Genomic DNA, 17856 nt, shown 5'->3' with positions numbered 1-17856 from the left:
TAGCCCACTGCGGGGTCAAGGCAGCGTGCCACCAGCGTTAATGTCCATAGCCACGGAGACACAAAATTCCGAGGCCAACCAGATTTGAGCGGTGAAGCGAGCTTTGTACATACATTCCTGTCGTACAATCACCGTCGGCGGAAAAGTCGGAAGCATCGTCTCTTCAGGGCTCTCTGGACGGTACAAAGAGTACGAACTAGGTTCTGCAAGCGACTGCCAAGATGGAACCATGTTTTGGCCATGTCGATCCTTACAAAAAGACTCCACTTGCGGTCTCGCCGTCGACTTCCTTTTTGGGACGGCTCCCATTGCGCATCGCATCCCGAGGCCTTTTACAGCATTCGGATGTGAAGGTCCCGGCCAAGTCATGAATAGTATAGAGACAATTTGAACGTCGAGGATGTTCCGATCAGATCCAGTGAACGGGATAAAAGGAGCACCATGGCCACCAGCTCCGGGATCTTTGCAAGTCAATTCACTTCATCAAGTCTCTTACAAGTGACCTTAACCCTCAATCTACCCCCAGAATGACCCGAACAGAACTCACACTCGATGCGGTCGTCATCGGCGGCGGCTTCGGTGGCTGCACTTCCCTCTACCGCCTCCGCGAGATGGGCCTCACGACCAAACTCTTCGAGGCAGGAAGCGCTTTCGGCGGTGTTTGGCACTGGAATAGTTACCCCGGGGCTCGTGTGGATAGCGAAATGCCCGCCTACCAGTTCAATATCCCCGCCGTATGGAAGGACTGGAATTGGAGCGAACGGTTCCCTGGCAGCGAGGAGCTGAAGCGATACTTTGAGCATGCTGACCGCGTGCTGGAGCTGAGCAAAGATACCTATTTCAACACAGTCGTATCGGAGTGTCGCTATGACTCGGCGAGTGGACTATGGATTGTCCAGACCTCGACCGGCATCAGGGCAACGTGCAAGTACCTCATCGCCGCAACGGGATCCTCCTACAAGAAATACTTCCCCGAATATCCCGGTCTGAACCAATACAAGGGCCAGCTAATCCACCCAGCGGCGTACCCGGATAAACTCGACGTCACAGGAAAGAAGGTCGGCGTTGTCGGCAACGGAGCTTCGGGTCTCCAAATCGTCCAGGAACTGGCAAAGGAAGACTGCGAATTAACCTCGTTTATCCGCAATCCCTGCTTCGCAATCCCCATGAAACAGCGGAATATCTCTCCGGAAGAGTCCGAAATGATGAAAGGGTACTACGACGCCCTCTTCGACCGCTGCTATAAATCTGCCACGGGTTTCCCGCATAACACCAGGCCTCAGGCGGCCAGCCAGGCATCGCCCGAGGAACGGAAGGCTGTTTTCGATGAGCTTTGGCAGCGCGGTGGATATAGTTTCTTGGTTTCGAACTACTATGACTTCCTCCTCAATGAAGAGGCCAACTCGATCTTTTACAATTACTGGGTACAACAGGTTCGAGCTCGCATGACGGACGAGAAGAAGATGGATATTGTTGCACCGTTGAAGCAGACTTACCTGGTCGGTACTAAGCGGCCGAGTCTGGAGCAGGATTACTACGAGATGATCGATCGGAAGAATGTCATCCTGCATGATTTGAAGAAGGCGCCTATCCTGGAATTTGATGAGACCGGTGTGGTCACGGCCGAGGGCCATCGTGATCTCGACATCGTCATCTTTGCGACGGGATACGATGCCGTCACAGGTAGTTTGCTGGATCTGGGCATCGAAGATCGGAACCAGGTCTCTTTGAGTGAGAAATGGAAGGAGGGGACGACTACTCATCTGGGCTTGATGATTCCCGACGCGCCAAATCTGTTCCTGGTTTATGGACCGCAGGCGCCGACTGCGTTGGCTAATGGACCGCCTTTTATTGAGATGGAGGTCGATTGGATCTGTCGGGCGATTACGAAGATGCGTGACGAGGGCTTGGCGTCTGTCGTGCCCACGGCCAAGGCAGCGGAGCAGTGGAAGGAGGAGGTTCGCCTGGTGTCCGAGAATACGCTCTATCCCAAGACGAACTCGTGGTATATGGGCACTAATATCCCGGGCAAGAGGCGGGAGCCGTTGATCTGGCTGGGTGGCATCCAGAAATGGTGGGAAAAGTGCACTGATGCGCTTGAGAGCTGGGAGGGCTTTTCTACTCAGCCATTGTAGGTTTGTTTGTGTTTGGTAATTGTATGTAGACTGCAGTACTCTTCAAGCAATATAGTAATATACCAGTCCTTAGCTTGTCGCGTTAAGTGTGCTCGATACATGACCAATATTCCAGAGTAAGTTTGCCTCCTAATGACTTGCATGATATTTGACTCTCGTAAGGGCCAGTACCACTATCAAGATTATCCGAGAGAATACAACTAGGTTCAAGAACCTGGAATTCAGTTCATATACAGAATAGTGCAAACAGCAGCAAGGGATGACAGATTCTTTCCCAGTCTCTCAATACCATACTTACAGAGTGATGCTTACAATTGTCTATATCTACTACCGCGAGCTTCACTCCTCAGCACCGCCGTCAGCGCAAGCAGAACTACTCTCATACAGCAACCACTCTCAGAATACTTATTACTGTGAACCGTGTAGTTGTTCTCTGTTGATGGAATGATCAGGGGCAGAAACTACCTCATGTTACGTTTAGGGCCAGCTGCTGGAAAGATTATACTCTACCCATTCAGTATCAATGGTTCATAGGGTGTAAGGGGTAGATCTTCCAATTATGGACTGCGATACTGCACCTCGAGGCGATGCGTACGTGGCTGCAGCTGTAAAAATATGTCCTACACAAACGAGGCCGTCAGGCTGCATGCCCGAAGAAATCCCCAGTCTTTGTCTGATCTCCTATATATAAGACTGTTGAATTGTTCTCTCAGATAGAACATTTACCTGTCTTCCCAAGCAACGATTTCTATCTCCCATAGCCTCTTCTGTGCGTCCGAGGTACATATCCGTGAGTATGCGTATGCACACACCAAAACAGACATGAACTGTGATCGGCATAGACGTAGCATAAAGTACCTATCACATTGTATTGCAGCAAGTCAGCAATGATCGCCCAATCAACCTAATTCTATAACCGAAGATGGCATATAGTGCCCCCTACAGCACCCCCTACAGCGCCTAAAAGTATCCACTGTAGTTGCGGCGTGGGAAACGTCTTCGTTCTCTTTCAGGGACTCCTTACATTACCCGATAAGGCCTTTCCAGGGGTGCATACGCAATGGTATATTCCATATATTCCGTAGATCACAGCATGAACTATTGATTTCGTGCATCAGGCACAGCCGAAATGTGATATGTCGAACGGCATTTCCTGAAGGGAGTGTTAGAAAGTGACTTGATCATTGATCCCCACTACATCAATGATTATCACCACTACTATGAGAATCGATCAGCTACGCAGCCCAAATGTGGCAATCAAACCAGCCTGAGAAATACCTCATTGCGAACCAGCTGAACAGAAAAAAGACATAAATACTGCTCTGGCACCCCCCGACTCCTTCGTCTCAACAACAGCAGCATCTCTACTTTCCATCAAGTCTCACTTAGCCATATCAACTCCGCACTCTACAAACCTCCACCATGAAGTTCCAGACTCTCTGCATGTCTCTCTTGGGTGCCGCCGCGCTGGCGACCGCGCTGCCCGTCGATACGCCCACCGCGCCTACCGACCCGGTCTGCCTGCCCTTCGAAAAGGTGACCAAGCTCGCCGAGAAATTCCCTGGGCTTGCGGACGAACTAGCGAACTTGAGAAAGGCATCTCAGCCTGAGAAACGCCAGGATTTAAAGGTTGACGAGGATCTGTGCCGTGCCCTCAAGGCTACTCCCGGCACCGTCTCCATCCCCAACAGGAATGCTCTACAGAAGGCTTGCAACAAGTTGGAGGCCGAGAAGGGGGCTGCTCAGCCTGAAAAGCGCCAGGAGCAGCCTCCATCAGTAAACAAGGCTGTTGGCGATGGTAAGTACCCCCTGGGCCTTTTAACATGGATGCTGTACTGATCAAGATAAAACCTCTAGTTAAAGCAGCTGTCGGCAACGCTGCTGGTCTTGGGTTACCCGTATAATCGCTCGTGGAAAATGCCACAGGGCTTGTGTTTCGTCGAATCTGCCTCGCTCTTCCTGTCGGGATTCGGGGGTAATGGGGTCTTGTGTTAGCTGTGATTCTGGATCGTGTATAATTTACTTTCTAATCTGGGGGGTTTATTTTTTAGTCTCCTAGAGTATGTTGCAGTGCCTGTTGCATGTATTGTATATTTTTCAGTTGGAACTACAATGCAGTTGTATAGCAATGTCCATACTTTCCGTATATTCGTAGACCCCATATAATGGATCTCTGTTGCTCTTTCTGTCTATCTATGATTGGACATGGCCTACCACGAAAGTTACAAAATAGCCAGCGCATTCGGCGGACTTCCAACAGCACCAGGCACATTCAGCGGCGCCGAGGTCAAGAAAAAGCTATACCTCCCAGCCTTCTTACACTCCTCAGCCAGGGCCTTCAGGTCCCACAGCTCCCCGAGCGGCATTCCAAGCAAACCAAGACACCATTGGTGCAGCACTACTCCAATTAGCCACTAGACACGGATTCCATAAGTTAGATCACACTCACCAAGCTCGGTGGGCGGTCGCTCTACCCCATCCACAATCGGGGGCATAGCCTCCACGGCTACATTATCACACGCGACGGCAGCGAATTGTCTGGTCCAGAGCCAACGTGCCATATCTTCGGTTCCTTCGATTCCACAGCATCGCACTGGCGCCATGGCGGCTGATTGCTCGTCCCCGCTCATTTGTCCCAGTGCCTCTGTTACCCCGAATCGGATGATCAGGATATCGCCCTTTTCGAAGGTGGTGCCTTGGTGGGCTGCGACTGCTTCGATGTCTGCGGCGCTGATGCGGAAACCGGAGAAGGGGGAGTATTGGATTCCTTTTGCGGCGGCGTAGGATGTGAAGTCAATCAGGACGCCTCGGCCGGTGAGACCACCGCGGGCGTGCCAGTCTGCGTTGGTTTAGATAGTGGGTTGGCGATTGGGAAGAGGTCGCGCTTACGATCTAGGGTTGGGAGGCCGTTGTTTGCTTCGAGGGCTTCGACCGTCGGTTTGAACCCATTGTAGGATAGACCGGAGGGGAGGTGCTGGAAGTGGCCTTGATGTTTTTCATTAGCGTAGTATAGTCAGGGGCACGAGAGATAACGTACAAAGACTGTCCCACTGGCTACTTCCTTGGGTGTTGAAATCCACCTATAGTCTATCAGATATCTCCACTGATAGCAGAGTAGAAAGTCGGGTCCCCATACCTCATCATCAAATCCAAAGCCTTGCCCAGTTGCGGGATCGTCCAGTCTGACCACGCGACGGGAAAGATGTTTGCGAAAGTGTCCCTTACTCTTGATACCCCCTAGCGACCAGCTAAACTTATATCAGTGTCTATGTCCTAGCATGAACCTGTCACATAGTCGAGCATTGTAACGCACTTGAGGGAGACAGAGAGACCCTGATGGATCTCAGTGGCAGCGGTTTTCACGACGTCTGGCGTGATGAAGTTCAACGTTCCGTAGAGGTCTTTTTGACCATTCTCGTCGAAAATGCCCCAGGAGCACTTGCTCTGAGGATGTCCTGGCACGGAGGGCAGTTCATCGAAAGAGGGAATGGCGCCCATAGTTAGTATTGCTTGGCAATATGGAATACGAGGTTAAACAGAGCAGTGGTGCCACTGAGACTGGATCTTCCATCTGAGGGTTGCCATGGATTATTTGACTCCATGCCCCTGTTCTATAGTCCTCAGTCTACTTACTCTATAGTCCTTAGTATTCTTGCTCGATAGTCCCTGATCTACATACTCTATACTCGTTACATCCCCAACGCTTATTCATAGTCGATGCATTCTTCACAACGTGGATTATCCACGTCGCTGTCAACTTCCTAAAAGGACACCGCCGCTCGTGTCCCCACATTTTGATAGAAGCTCCACAGTGGATCATCCCCGGAGCCCGGGAGTTTCGCATTCTACCGACATCTCTTTGCCCTCCGGACAGAAGGATTCGTCGCACCCCGATGGAAAAGGGACATTCGGTTCGGATGACTGGTCTTTCCGTGAAGAAACAACGGGCATGCGCCTGCATAGGCGGACGGCCTATACCAACGTAGCAGTACTAATAATCCCTGTAGATCCCTAATGCTGGCACCACTCTCTCACTAAATCTCTCATTTTGCGTTACATTGCACCCCCCACCCAGAGAGAAACATAATGCCTCTCCAACTCGACCCCGAATTTGCCGAAGTCGCAGGTCCCGTCCTGCAGCAGCTTGGCCAACTGCCCAAACCGGCCGTCCACGATGTCGCGGCCAGAAGAAACATGATGGCGGCTATTACCAAGAACGCCCCGAAGACAGTCCTCCCGGATGATATGGAGCACCTCGTCCACTACGCCCCGACCCCGTCGGGCGATTTCAAAGTCCCCATCCACCACTACCGCAAGAAGCGCGGGCCGGACGTGGACGTGAAAGCGCCCGCCGTGGTGCACACGCACGGAGGCGGGTTCATTTCGCTATCGGCCGAGGAAATGGAGGGCATGCTGGTTGGGTACGCCGCCGGGTCTGGGGTGCAAATCCTGAGCATCGACTATCGGCTAGCCCCGGAACACCCGTATCCGATTCCGATCGAAGACAGCTGGACTGCTCTGCAGTGGGTATACGCACACGCGGAGGAGCTGTCGATCGATGCCCATCGCATAGCCGTTATGGGCGAGAGTGCCGGGGCTGGGTTGGCGGCGGGTCTGGCCTTGATGGCGCGCGACCGGGGGCTCGCGCCGCCCCTCGCTAAGCAGATCCTCGTGTATCCCATGCTTGATGACCGGCCGGCGGCCATGGACCATGCGGGGGATATGGCCTTCTGGACACCACAAGACAACGTCACGGGCTGGACGGCGTATCTGGGGAAGGATGTGGGGACGGAGCGGGTTGCGCAGTATGCGGCGCCGGCGAGGGCGGAATCTATAGAAGGCTTGCCACCTGTGTATATGGACTGTGGACAGCTGGATATTTTTGTGCAGGAGGATACGGAGTATGCGCTGCGGTTTGTGAAGGCGGGCATCCCCGTCGAGTTTCATCTGTATCCCGGGCTGCCGCATGGGTTTGAGGGGTTAGCGCCCTTGGCGAGCTTCTCAAGGAGGGCCATGGAGAATCGCTTCAGAGCGATTAGGGAACTCTGAGGGGCGAATGGTGTGGTTGGTACGTGTGGAGAATCGAGATATGGATTATAGTTTCGTAGTGTGGACTAGTGGATTCTGGCCATCAGATACTCCGTAGACATCTGGATATCCTTTACAAATGAAAACGGCTATACTTTTTCTTGAAAGGCTTAGCCGAGGTTCCCTGCGTATCGAATACGCAGGGCGAAGTGGGCCAACGTTCGTAGCATTGGCATAAGTACTCGATATGGCCCTCATTCGCGGTTCCCTCACCTTCTACACGAATCGCACTACTAGTACTAACCAGCATGACGACCATCTCTCGACCAACCGCTGACGCTCTCACGGAGAATGTCTCCAACAAAGTAGCTATTGTTACCGGCGCCGCACGTGGCATCGGATTTGCCACGGCCGGTCTCTTAGCCCGCCACGGGGCCCGCGTGGTGCTTGTGGATTTGCACGAGGATGCACTAAAGAGTGCCGTGGAGGCCATCGGCGGACAAGCCACATACAAGACCTGCGACGTGAGCGACTGGGATCAGCAGATCGCCTTGTTCCAGTGGGTCATCGACACCGTCGGGCCCATTGAGCTCGTCGTGTGCAACGCCGCTATCAACCCCGAAATCACACTGCTTCAGACGCAAGACCCCGAGCGACACGCACAGCTAAATAGCCAAGCGCGGTACAATTATTTGGCGGATGAAACCAAGGAAGGAAAGCTCCAGCGCCCGTCAACGCAGCTCTTTGACGTCAACGTCAACTCCGTCGTGTTTGGTCTCAAATTAGCCATCCACCATATGAAGCAGAGAGAAGCGGGCGGCCGCATCGTCGTCGTTGGCTCCGCTGGATCCTACGTCCCTGTGCCTTCGCAGCCGCTCTATACCGCCAGCAAACATGCGGTCTTGGGCCTGGTCCGCAGCACCGCCCTGATCGAGGAGGTTACGCGAGCGAACGTCGCCATTTCCTGGATCGCGCCGTGGCTCACGCTGACCTCCATGGTGGAAGGGCTGGAGGCTACCACGTCAGCCAACACGCTCAAGAGCTCGCCGGAGGATGTGGCATGGGCCATCGCAGCGGCCGCGGCGTCACCGACGAGCTGGGCCAACGGCAAGGGCTTCTGGGTGCAAGGTACGACGATCACCGAGGTGGAGGGCACGTATGGGGAGGTCGGCCAGCGGTTGATAAGCCCTGAGAACCAGTTCTGATGGGGAGCCTGACGTAGGGAGGTGATGGGTCTTGTACATACATGACAGTGTAGATTGGATTGACAAGAGCACATACCACTTTGGAGCATTCTGGAGGTACATGTCAGACATTGGTTCGTCGGGAGATGATCTCATGTACATACCGAATGTAAAGTCGTATTCAAGAACGTTCGATCTGCGCAAGTTTATTCCATTATCAAAATCTAATCATTTCCCCCTTGCTTCGTCTCTCACCCCTTTTCAGCTCACGCAGAACCACCACAACGGTCACATGCGCCACGGATAAGACTAGTCCAAGACATTCTGCAGTTATCTTGGGGCATTTTTCATGACACCCGTCATTATGCCAAGCCATTCCGACCCTGTGGATGGACGAGGTACACGTAGGCCGTCAAGAAGGAATCGGCAGCATGAAGCAAGGGATGAGGCGGAACGGAATTGCGTGAGATAGGTATTCAGGTGGTTGAAATAACTTATATAGCTTGTTCGCACATGAAGCCCATCGAGACTCATTAGGAGATATACCACACATCATCGAGTCGTTCAAGATGCTGCGTACCTTAACCAGAGCGTACCACGGTGCAGTGGGGACGACGATACGGCCGGCTCCTGCGCTTTCGCCGTTAGGTAAGTAAGCTTTTTTCTAGTCATAGTTTATCCTTGATTAGGTTATTTTAGCTAACGGAAGGCCTAGCCAATGTCCCATACCTTCAAGCGCCGAGGCTTGATTCAGCCCAAGACCAGCTGCACGTTGGCAGCGTGCAACGCCACCTCCAGGACGCTGGCGTTCTGAAAATCAGCCTCAACTTCGACGACAACGACTCCCACTACCTCACCAGTCTCATCCAAGGGCTGCACAAATGGCACGGCCACGGCCTACCCATCACGCACTCCGCGCACCGCGGCTGGTACTGGGATATCCGGCCCAGCCAAACGGTCTTCCAATGTCCGGACCACCAGGCCCGATCAGAAACCATGAACGAGTTCCCATGGCACACCGACTGCAGCTACGAGGCCTCACCGCCGCGGTTCTTCGCCCTGCAAGTCCTGCACCCGGACCAATGCGGCGGCGGCACGCTCTCCGTGCTGAAAGTCGACAATCTCCTCAAGCTCCTCTCGGAGTCGACACGAGCTGCCCTCCAGAAGAAGGACTACCTGATTACCGTGCCGCCGGAGTTCCGGAAAACAGAAAACAAGGACGAGTCCATCGTCGGGAGTCTGCTCTCCCCGGACCCGGCATCTGGGAGCCTGGCGCTCCGCTTCAGAGAGGATATCTTCACGCCCTTGACGGGCGAGGCGGGACTGGCGCTTGAGGAGCTCAAGTCTGTCTTGCTGGGCCCACAGGCGCAGTCTGAGGTCGTGCAGCTCACCGCGGAGATGATGCCGCGCGGCTCCATCGTGATCATGGATAACAGGCGGTGGCTGCATGGACGTAATCAGGTGAAGGATCCCCGGAGACATTTGAAACGCGTGAGATGGGATGCTAGGCCGTTTGGCCTGGACTAGAGCGGTGGATATTCTGGGGGGTTTACGATTGATGATCTTTGCATTGCTTTTGCTCTCTTATATGCTAATTTTTCTTTTCTTCCGATTGCTGGTTATTCTTAGAGTGTGACTTTGGTAGATCTATATTGCTGCATCGCGTGGGGTTTGTGAATTGAATGACTGTCGGGAAGTCCGTTGGGTTTATTATGTGTAGCTTGTTGGTATATAGAGTGAGGTTCACCTTCTGGAGGGACGTGAAATAGACTTCTACTGCTGGCCTTGTCTCAGGCTCACACTCTGTGTTTTTCTTCAAGAGGTGAATGGTATTCTTAGTGATGATTGAATTTAGACTAGGTGCAACTCTTATTCATTGTCACTACTCTAAAAGCCTACTCCTGTACGGGCGGAGCGAAGAATACTGTTTCAAAGTTCTTGCCCATGACGATATCTATATAACTCTATGTGAACAATGAATATGACGTGATATGGCCCTGATCATGATCTTCTTACCCTTGACACAAGTCGCAAGTCATTCAGCATCAAGATATAACAAATCCAAACCATACTCAAACCAGCAAAGCATTAAACCAGCAGGTCGTAAACAGGTTGCATGTTACCAATACCCCATACGTCAAGCCTCTAATCAGTGTACTCAGGGTATATCTCCTCGTCAGCATGTTCCTCGCTCTCAACGCACGCTCTGCCAGCTAGTCCATAATCCTTGATGCACAATATCAGCGCGAAAAACAGCAAGATCAAGACCGCAAACACGCTAAAGACAGCCCGTAGTCCGTGCATGTATGCATCAGAGATCAACTCCCAGTCCTCATCAGTGAGGTTGAGATCGCGCGAGGCGAAGGCGGAAGACGTGATCTTGGAAATGAGGGCGTCGCTGAACCGTCCCTTGAGATCATTGTGGAGGACGTTGTTGAGGATCGCCCCGGATACTACCTCTTTTGTTAGCTGTGAAAGAGGGTGGAAGTTGAGGAAAAAGCAGTACCTGTTACGCCGATAGAGCCGCCCATGTCGCGGATGAAGTTGCGGAACCCTGTTACCACGGCACGGTCGCTTTTGTCGGACCCCGCGAGGAGGCCGACCATGACTGTGGGCTTGTGTTAGTCTGGGCATGTTGTAGAGGAGAGGTAAGGTGTGTATACCGGGCTGAAAGGAGCATCCCACCCCGATGCCTTCAAAGATCCCTCCTAGCTCCAGAATCCACAGTGCGGTCTGCCGTGTGTAGAACGACTTGGCCGCTGCTGCCAGCATCCACATGCCAACGCCGGTGCTGATGACGACCTTGTACCTACCTGTCCACGAGATGATGAGCCCGCTCAGCCCCGAGGTGATGCCGTGCGCAATCACCATCGGCAGGATCAAGGAACCAGATGTCCCCGGGCTCCATCCGCGGACGTTCTGGAAGTACAGCGGGATATAGAAGAGATTGCCCCAGAAGACCCAGCCGATGACGATGTTCGCGAACAGCAGGATGTTCGTGGAGTAGTTATACTTGAATACGCGCACTTGGCCAGTCAGCATGCGAGATGGAACCTACGAGGATGGACGGCATACTGGGCAAAAGCGGCAGTTCGACCCATCGCCACTCTCCGATCAGAAAGAGCCCGAAGAGCGCCGCTCCGAGCGTGAGCATCGCAATGATGATAGGGGAGTCCCATGGAATCGCGGTGCCCCCCTGCGAGACAGGGATCTACAAGCCGAGTTAATTTCTTGCGATGTCGCCGCGCTGTCGCACGTACCAGGATCAGCACAATGGCCATCATGCTCGTGAAAACCCCGAACCAATCCACTCTGCGCAGCTTCGTCCGGACATCGTCGGACATGCCGGACGATGGGAACACAAGACCGAAATATGTGGCTGCCGCCACGGCCAGCGGACACACGAACCAAAATGCCCAGCGCCAGGAAGCTTTCTCCGTGAGCACGCCGCCCACGACCGGCCCAAGCCCATTCCCCAGCGCCACTGCAACGCCCAGAATGCCAAAATAGTATCCGCGTTGCGCCAGGGTCGTGATATCAGAAATGGCGATTTGCACTAACGCATTGAGAGCGCCGGCGCCGAGGCCGCTCAACGCTCGAGTTGCATACAATTGCGCGGGTGTCTGGGACCACCCGCCCAGCAGGTTGCCCAGCGCCATGATTGTCAACGCACCCAGGAGGCATGTTTTGCGACCGAAGATGTCGGACAGCCGGCCGTTGATCAGCTGGATGCTGGTACTCGTCGTGAGGAAACTGGCACTGACCCATGAGATGGACGAGCCGGTGTTTAGGCCGGCTGCGATGGCAGGCAAGGAAGTCGATAGCGCTGTTTGATCCAGAAACGAGGTAAAATGGATCAGAGCCAGGGCGGGAAATATAACAAGGAGTTGCTTCCGCGGGAGAATGTGAGATTGGTGATCTTTGGAATCTTTGAGCAAAGGGGTTTCTTCAATCTCTCTCTCGGCGTCGGCCCATTGAGAATTCGACGGAGGCGCCATTTCTAAAAACAGAAGCAGACCGTTGCTGTGCAATTGCCCCGTGTGTCTCAAGCAGCTTTATCGAGAGCGAAACCCACTGTTTTTCCTTTTATCATTGAAATTACGTGCTCGGGCGTGATCCCTTGTGGCTGAGAAATGGAGCCAGCCCAGACATGCATGCTCATGATTTTAAACCTCCCCCTTGCAGTGTTGTGTCGGAGACCGTGATAAGGGATCCTATCGACGGCGGACGCAAGGGCCCGGAGAAGAGAGATTTGTTACCCAGCGCTTTACGGTTTACATTAAGCTACGCACTTTATCCATCGTATAGTAGTCGTACTCTGCGCTATAGAATTTACTATTCCTTTCTATAATACTAAGTTTATAGCTCAAAGCTAGGGGTTAGTAGTTCCAGTATCTAAAAGTAGGAGTAGTTTAGGGCTACGGTAACTAAAGATTCAATTCCGCAACACGGTGCAGTACTGCATGAGTGAATTATTAAAGCGGTAAATATATTTGACTCTGGAGGATATCGACCATGGTAAGTGGTAGGTCATTCGAACTTATACTCCGGAGATAGACTTAATGTGGCTCATATATCGTGTATTAGAATCCAACTGATCCTCCAATGTCCGGAATCTCGATCGAGTCCGCCGTGGTCAGTCTCCTCGGAAGTGGTTTATCAGTTCACACTCACTTATCGCTGAGACGTGCCGGGATCTTGGCATTCTTCAGGGTTAGCACATTGTTAGCGAGGTATCAAGGGTTGAATAGTTCAATAGTTTAAGCGTGAATATGGTTTATATATGATTGCCGCGGGGCCTAGATTTCTCTCTGGTTCGCAGCAACATCTTTCACGTCGTAGCCCCCGTTCCCTCTAATCTTATTTTCCCAACCGAGGAAGCATGCCTTGGACGGGCCTGGCTACCTTGTTCCTGGCTGTTTCTGGTGTCTATGGCAGTCGGTTAGACACCAGTGGCTTCCAGGAGTGCAAGAGCAGACAAAATCTTTCGTCGACCGCGGTTCACAATCTTTTACAGTCCGTCCCTGATGCTGAGAAAATCCGCGAATCAGTTCGCTACTATACCAACGGGTCGCATGTAGCAGGACAGGGCCTCCAGCAGGCGCTGTGGACCCAGGAGTTGTGGAATGCCATTGGCCTCCCCAACACAAGCGTGAAATCCTATAGCACCAACCTGACTCTGAACAACGAACATCGAGTCGCGCTGCTTGACACGGCACGCGAGGGAGATCCAGTAGTATATGAGGCGCCGCTGATTGAGGACAACGCCCCCGAGCCGGGCGATGGGCAGCCCCCTTTTATTCCGGCCTTCTTCGGGTGTGCCGGGGAGGGCAATATCACCGCGCAGTATATATTCGCAAACTACGGAACGCAAGAGGATTACGATGATTTGGTGGGCGCGGGGATCAACATCACGGGAAAGATCGCTGTGATCAAGTCGACGTATGAATCCGCCGTCTTGAAAAAGTACAATCTGCCGTATCACCGCGCAACCCAGGAAAAAGTCGCCACAAAGAGGGGCCTCGCGGGGATGCTTATCTACCCTGATCCTCAAATGGATGGCGAGATTATTGTAGAAAATGGATATAAGGCATTTCCGGATGGGCCCGCCCGGCCCCCTTCTTTGATCGAGCGAGGAACAGTTGGGGCTTGCTGTAGGTCTTCTCAGGATCCTTGTGAGCTTGCGTTGGAAGATCTGATTGCTCTAACCACTTGTGTGCAGCGCCTGGTGAGATTCCCGCCATGCCCATTTCGTACGCCGATGCGATCCCGATGCTGCAGGCCCTCAATGGCCATGGTCCCCTGGCAGCAGATTTCAATGACCGATGGCAAGGAGGTGGACTCACTTCGCACAACGTTACGTACAATGTCGGGCCTTCACCGGAGAACGTTGTCTTGAACGTGATTAATAAAGCGCGTCACTGGGTCGGCCCTATCCATGATGTTATTGGGACCATCCCCGGATGCGCCTTTCCAGAGGAGGTGATTGTGCTTGGAAATCACCGTGACGCCTGGGGTCCAGGTGCTGGAGATGGAAACAGTGGGTCTGCGGCCCTCAATGAAGTGGCACGAAGTCTCGTAACGGCCCTGAAAAAAGGTTGGCAGCCGTTGCGAACCATCATCCTCGCCAGTTGGGAGGGAGAAGAGGTAGGCCAGGTGGGGTCGCGCCCATGGCTCCGTGAAAATAAGTCCCAGCTGAACGGTAGCGTGGCTGCGTATTTGAATGTGGTCGTTGCGGGCGCAGGCACCAAGTTTCATGCTCAAGGGAGCCCACTGTTGGCACAGGCGATGCACAATGCTACCGGCCAAGTGCAAGCGCCCACAAAGGAAGGCAGCAGTGTACAAACTGTCCTAGAAGCTTGGGGGGATGAGCTCGGTCTGGGTAGCGGCGGAGACGCAATGCCTTTCCAGGAGTATGCATTTTCAGTTGCGGACTTTGGCTTCTCGCGTGGGCCAAAAGATGCTGTTTTCCCCTACCATTCGCTATTTGACACATATTCCTGGATGGAACAATACGGAGATCCCGGCTTTGAGCACCATTTGGCGACCACCAAAATCTGGTTACAGCTGGCAACATCTCTTGCAGATGAGGCGATTCTGCCCTACCGCGTCCAGGCGTATGCGTCTGTCTTCCAGGACGGCCTCGAATCACTCAGCTCAACAGCAAACCTGTCGTCACACCTCGATCTGTCGTCGCTGAAGGCAGTGGTCGATGATTTCGCGCAGGCTTCGGCAGCGTTTGACGCCCATAGCGACTCGCTTGCCGACCAAGTGCAGCAACAGCATCCTTTGAACGATAGCCTTCTGGCTCAGGTCCAGTCAGTCAATCACATATACACTAATTTCGAGCGTCTCCTCGGTGATCCAGATCTTCCTTTGGGTGATAGGGACTACCATCTTATCATTCAGCCTGCCCCGTATTACTTCCAGACGAAGCCTTTCCCTGGATTAACGAAGGCTATTGCTGCTGGGAATTGGACCTTAGCTGCGGTAAGTGTTTTTCTTGGATCTGAAGTTGACCCCATGCTCACTATTATTTAGGCATATCGCGACAAGATCGTAGATCAGCTCAACAAGGCTGTGGCTTTTCTTCAGTGATTTTTTTCTTGTTTTGCCCTGATAATTGTTTCTTGCGGCCCACATGATAATTGCTGCTGCTATTGGTTTGGTGTAGCATGTGATTGCGCAGGGCCCTAATTCGGGGTGTGATGAATCCACCATCTGACGCAAGCCTGCGCTTAGTTCGTGATATTATAGCCATCTCTGCATATTGTGTACACCGTGTTCAATGCGTAACGTAATGGTCGGCCTGATACCGCAATCCACCCTACGACTTGCTTTCCTGCTGTCTTCCCTTGTATCTGTGCTCTTTCCCCTCAGTTCGATGTTTCGGCAATGAGGCATACCTTCAATCCCGTTGAGTGGAATTCAGACAAGACTCCCCACCGTTACTCAGACCTGAGTCATGTGGGGTCACCAAAGGCCTCACATCGAATGTGTGGAGGTTGGATCTCCTGTGCAGACGATCTGTTGGGTGTCTCCACTTGCCCCCGGAAGAAAGGCTCGGCAACAAAAGGCCTCCCTGATCTGCCGAACTGTACACAGTAGAGGACAACTCTGATCGAGTGTACACCACGCCATACACTTGGCCTCAGAATGTGGGGTTCGGTCTTGCAATATGATCCTTCTCGTGTCCTTCTGGACGAGATGCGACCCCACAATGATCAGTATATGAGAGCTGCCGCCCCCTGGTGTACTCTGTATCGTTTCTTGACAGCGAAACCGTATCTACCTGTATACCGCGAAACACTCTCTTTCCCTTCAACCTAAGCCCGCATTAATTGACATTCAACATGGGCTCCGCAGGTAATCTCTCCGACCCCCAGGAATATCAGAAGATCTTCCACTGGGCGGAGACACAGAAGGACGGTGAAATCCCCTCCTTTTCCACCCGCCGAAACGACCCTTATGAGGTATGCGATGTTCATTGTCCCTCTGTTGTGATGATAATCTAACCCTCAATAGTATCAAGCTGGATTTGGTAACGCGTATGCCATCAGTTCCTTCACATGAGGGGCTCAATCCGCTAATGTCGGTGCGTTACATCGAGCAGATTTATCTCCGAGGCTGTGCCCGGAACGATTCCCCACGGACAGAACAGTCCTCGTAATGTGCGCTTTGGTTTGTACGCAGAGCAGGTAACAGCCACTGCTTTTGTGGCCCCGAGACATGCCAACAAGAAGGCCTGGCTATACCGTGCTCGTCCAGCGGTGGCTCATCAAGGATTTGTATGTGAATTCGACTACATAAAGGGCCATCTGGCTAACCCGCCTAGACCAACCTCCCAGACAACCCCGACACAGAGGCCACTTTCTTGCCCTTGAACCCGCGGGTCCACGTCTCCCCCACCCAGCTGGCATGGCATCCGTTCGATATCCCCTCCGACGAGCCGGTGGACTTCGTCACCGGTCTGAAGACCGTCGCTGGATCGGGAGACCCGACTCTCCGCGAGGGCCTCGCCACTCACGTCTACACCGCAAACACCAGCATGACCCAGAAAGCCTTTGTGAATTCCGACGGCGAGATGCTCATCGTCCCCCAGCAGGGAGCTCTGGACATCCAGACCGAATTCGGTCCACTTTTCGTCCAACCGGGTGAGATCGTCGTGATCCCCCGCGGCATCCGCTTCCGCGTCGAGGTTCCCGACGGGCCTTCTCGCGGCTACATCCTCGAAATCTGGGGCTCTTGCTATGAGCTCCCCGAACTGGGCCCGCTGGGCGCCAACGGCCTCGCCAACACGCGCGACTTCCTCACCCCAGTGGCCAAGTATGAGATTCGCCAGGAGCCGTGGGAAATCGTGTACAAGCTCGGGGGCAAGTTCTTCGCCAGCGCGCAGAACCACAGCCCGTTCGACGTTGTGGCCTGGCACGGTAACTATGTACGTCGCGTCGCTTACTTGGCTTACAAGTGGAACACCCTTTCATGCGATGGCGGGCTAACAATCGCAACAAGGTCCCCTACAAATACGACATGACGAAGTTCGTCAACGTCGGCTCGATCTCCGTCGACCACATCGATCCCTCCATCTTCTGCGTCCTGACCGCGAAATCCCGCGACCCGACGGCCCCTCTCGCCGACTTCCTCATCTTCTCCCCCCGCTGGGACGTCGCATCCAGTATGCATCCCCCCTTCTGTCTTAACATAACATGAAATCTATACTAACTAACCGGGTGATGAAGACACCTACCGCCCACCCTACTACCACCGCAACGCCGCCTCAGAGCTCATGGGCCTCGTCTACGGCGACTACGGCGGCCGCTCGGACGCCTTCAAACCGGGCAGTATCTCCTTCGAATGCGGCAGTAAGTCATTCTCCCCACACCCAAGAGAAAAGGAAAAAGAAAAGAAAATAATAAAAAAACGAGACACCCCCACTAACCTCAGAGAAAAAGTGGTCCCCCACGGCGTCGCCTACGAAGAATTCAAAGCAGCCTCCGAGGCCCCACCAC

At 53.3% G+C, this 17856-nt stretch overlaps 9 protein-coding genes across 9 annotated transcripts; 7 read left to right on the top strand and 2 right to left on the bottom strand.

Annotated features, from left to right (window-relative positions):
- The first annotated feature begins 182 nt into the window (after positions 1-182).
- On the top strand, positions 183-2271 carry BDV37DRAFT_134568 (flavin-containing monooxygenase). The gene has a single exon (XM_032078753.1). The coding sequence runs from the start codon at positions 528-530 to the stop codon at positions 2133-2135; it is 1608 nt and encodes a 535-aa protein (XP_031940755.1). The 5' UTR covers positions 183-527; the 3' UTR covers positions 2136-2271.
- Positions 2272-3557: 1286 nt separating this feature from the next.
- BDV37DRAFT_283674 (uncharacterized protein) lies at positions 3558-4039 on the top strand (the record flags this gene model as incomplete). The annotated part of the gene is made up of 2 exons (XM_032087341.1): positions 3558-3933; positions 3993-4039. 2 exons carry the CDS (start codon positions 3558-3560, stop codon positions 4037-4039), a joined length of 423 nt encoding a protein of 140 aa, XP_031940754.1.
- A 318-nt stretch (positions 4040-4357) lies between these two features.
- Positions 4358-5633, bottom strand: BDV37DRAFT_294392 (uncharacterized protein; the record flags this gene model as incomplete). The annotated part of the gene is made up of 6 exons (XM_032089620.1): positions 4358-4533; positions 4585-4974; positions 5025-5120; positions 5173-5215; positions 5272-5383; positions 5449-5633. 6 exons carry the CDS (start codon positions 5631-5633, stop codon positions 4358-4360), a joined length of 1002 nt encoding a protein of 333 aa, XP_031940753.1.
- A 588-nt stretch (positions 5634-6221) lies between these two features.
- BDV37DRAFT_294391 (alpha/beta hydrolase) lies at positions 6222-7184 on the top strand (the record flags this gene model as incomplete). The annotated part of the gene is made up of 1 exon (XM_032089619.1): positions 6222-7184. One exon carries the CDS (start codon positions 6222-6224, stop codon positions 7182-7184), a length of 963 nt encoding a protein of 320 aa, XP_031940752.1.
- A 287-nt stretch (positions 7185-7471) lies between these two features.
- On the top strand, positions 7472-8368 carry BDV37DRAFT_294390 (SDR family oxidoreductase; the record flags this gene model as incomplete). Its single annotated transcript, XM_032089618.1, has 1 exon — positions 7472-8368. One exon carries the CDS (start codon positions 7472-7474, stop codon positions 8366-8368), a length of 897 nt encoding a protein of 298 aa, XP_031940751.1.
- A 404-nt stretch (positions 8369-8772) lies between these two features.
- BDV37DRAFT_294388 (uncharacterized protein) lies at positions 8773-9874 on the top strand (the record flags this gene model as incomplete). The annotated part of the gene is made up of 2 exons (XM_032089617.1): positions 8773-8995; positions 9063-9874. Exons 1-2 carry the CDS (start codon positions 8917-8919, stop codon positions 9872-9874), a joined length of 891 nt encoding a protein of 296 aa, XP_031940750.1. The 5' UTR covers positions 8773-8916.
- A 618-nt stretch (positions 9875-10492) lies between these two features.
- Positions 10493-12345, bottom strand: BDV37DRAFT_283669 (major facilitator superfamily domain-containing protein; the record flags this gene model as incomplete). Its single annotated transcript, XM_032087340.1, has 5 exons — positions 10493-10800; positions 10854-10955; positions 11011-11373; positions 11423-11558; positions 11608-12345. The coding sequence occupies 5 exons, from the start codon at positions 12343-12345 to the stop codon at positions 10493-10495; spliced, it is 1647 nt and encodes a 548-aa protein (XP_031940749.1).
- A 550-nt stretch (positions 12346-12895) lies between these two features.
- BDV37DRAFT_294384 (uncharacterized protein) lies at positions 12896-15445 on the top strand (the record flags this gene model as incomplete). The annotated part of the gene is made up of 3 exons (XM_032089616.1): positions 12896-14001; positions 14070-15337; positions 15389-15445. Exons 1-3 carry the CDS (start codon positions 13230-13232, stop codon positions 15443-15445), a joined length of 2097 nt encoding a protein of 698 aa, XP_031940748.1. The 5' UTR covers positions 12896-13229.
- A 205-nt stretch (positions 15446-15650) lies between these two features.
- On the top strand, positions 15651-17856 carry BDV37DRAFT_250037 (Homogentisate 1,2-dioxygenase; the record flags this gene model as incomplete). Its single annotated transcript, XM_032082151.1, has 7 exons — positions 15651-16320; positions 16373-16395; positions 16461-16635; positions 16683-17285; positions 17360-17522; positions 17587-17709; positions 17800-17856. Coding segments are annotated over exons 1-7 (1264 nt in total), but the record flags the coding sequence as incomplete, so codon positions are not given.

This window comes from Aspergillus pseudonomiae (genome assembly GCF_009193645.1).
Source record: "Aspergillus pseudonomiae strain CBS 119388 unplaced genomic scaffold BDV37scaffold_39, whole genome shotgun sequence".
In the NCBI taxonomy this organism is placed as follows: Eukaryota; Fungi; Ascomycota; class Eurotiomycetes; order Eurotiales; family Aspergillaceae; genus Aspergillus; species Aspergillus pseudonomiae.
This window is presented reverse-complemented; position numbering and strand designations above follow the sequence as displayed.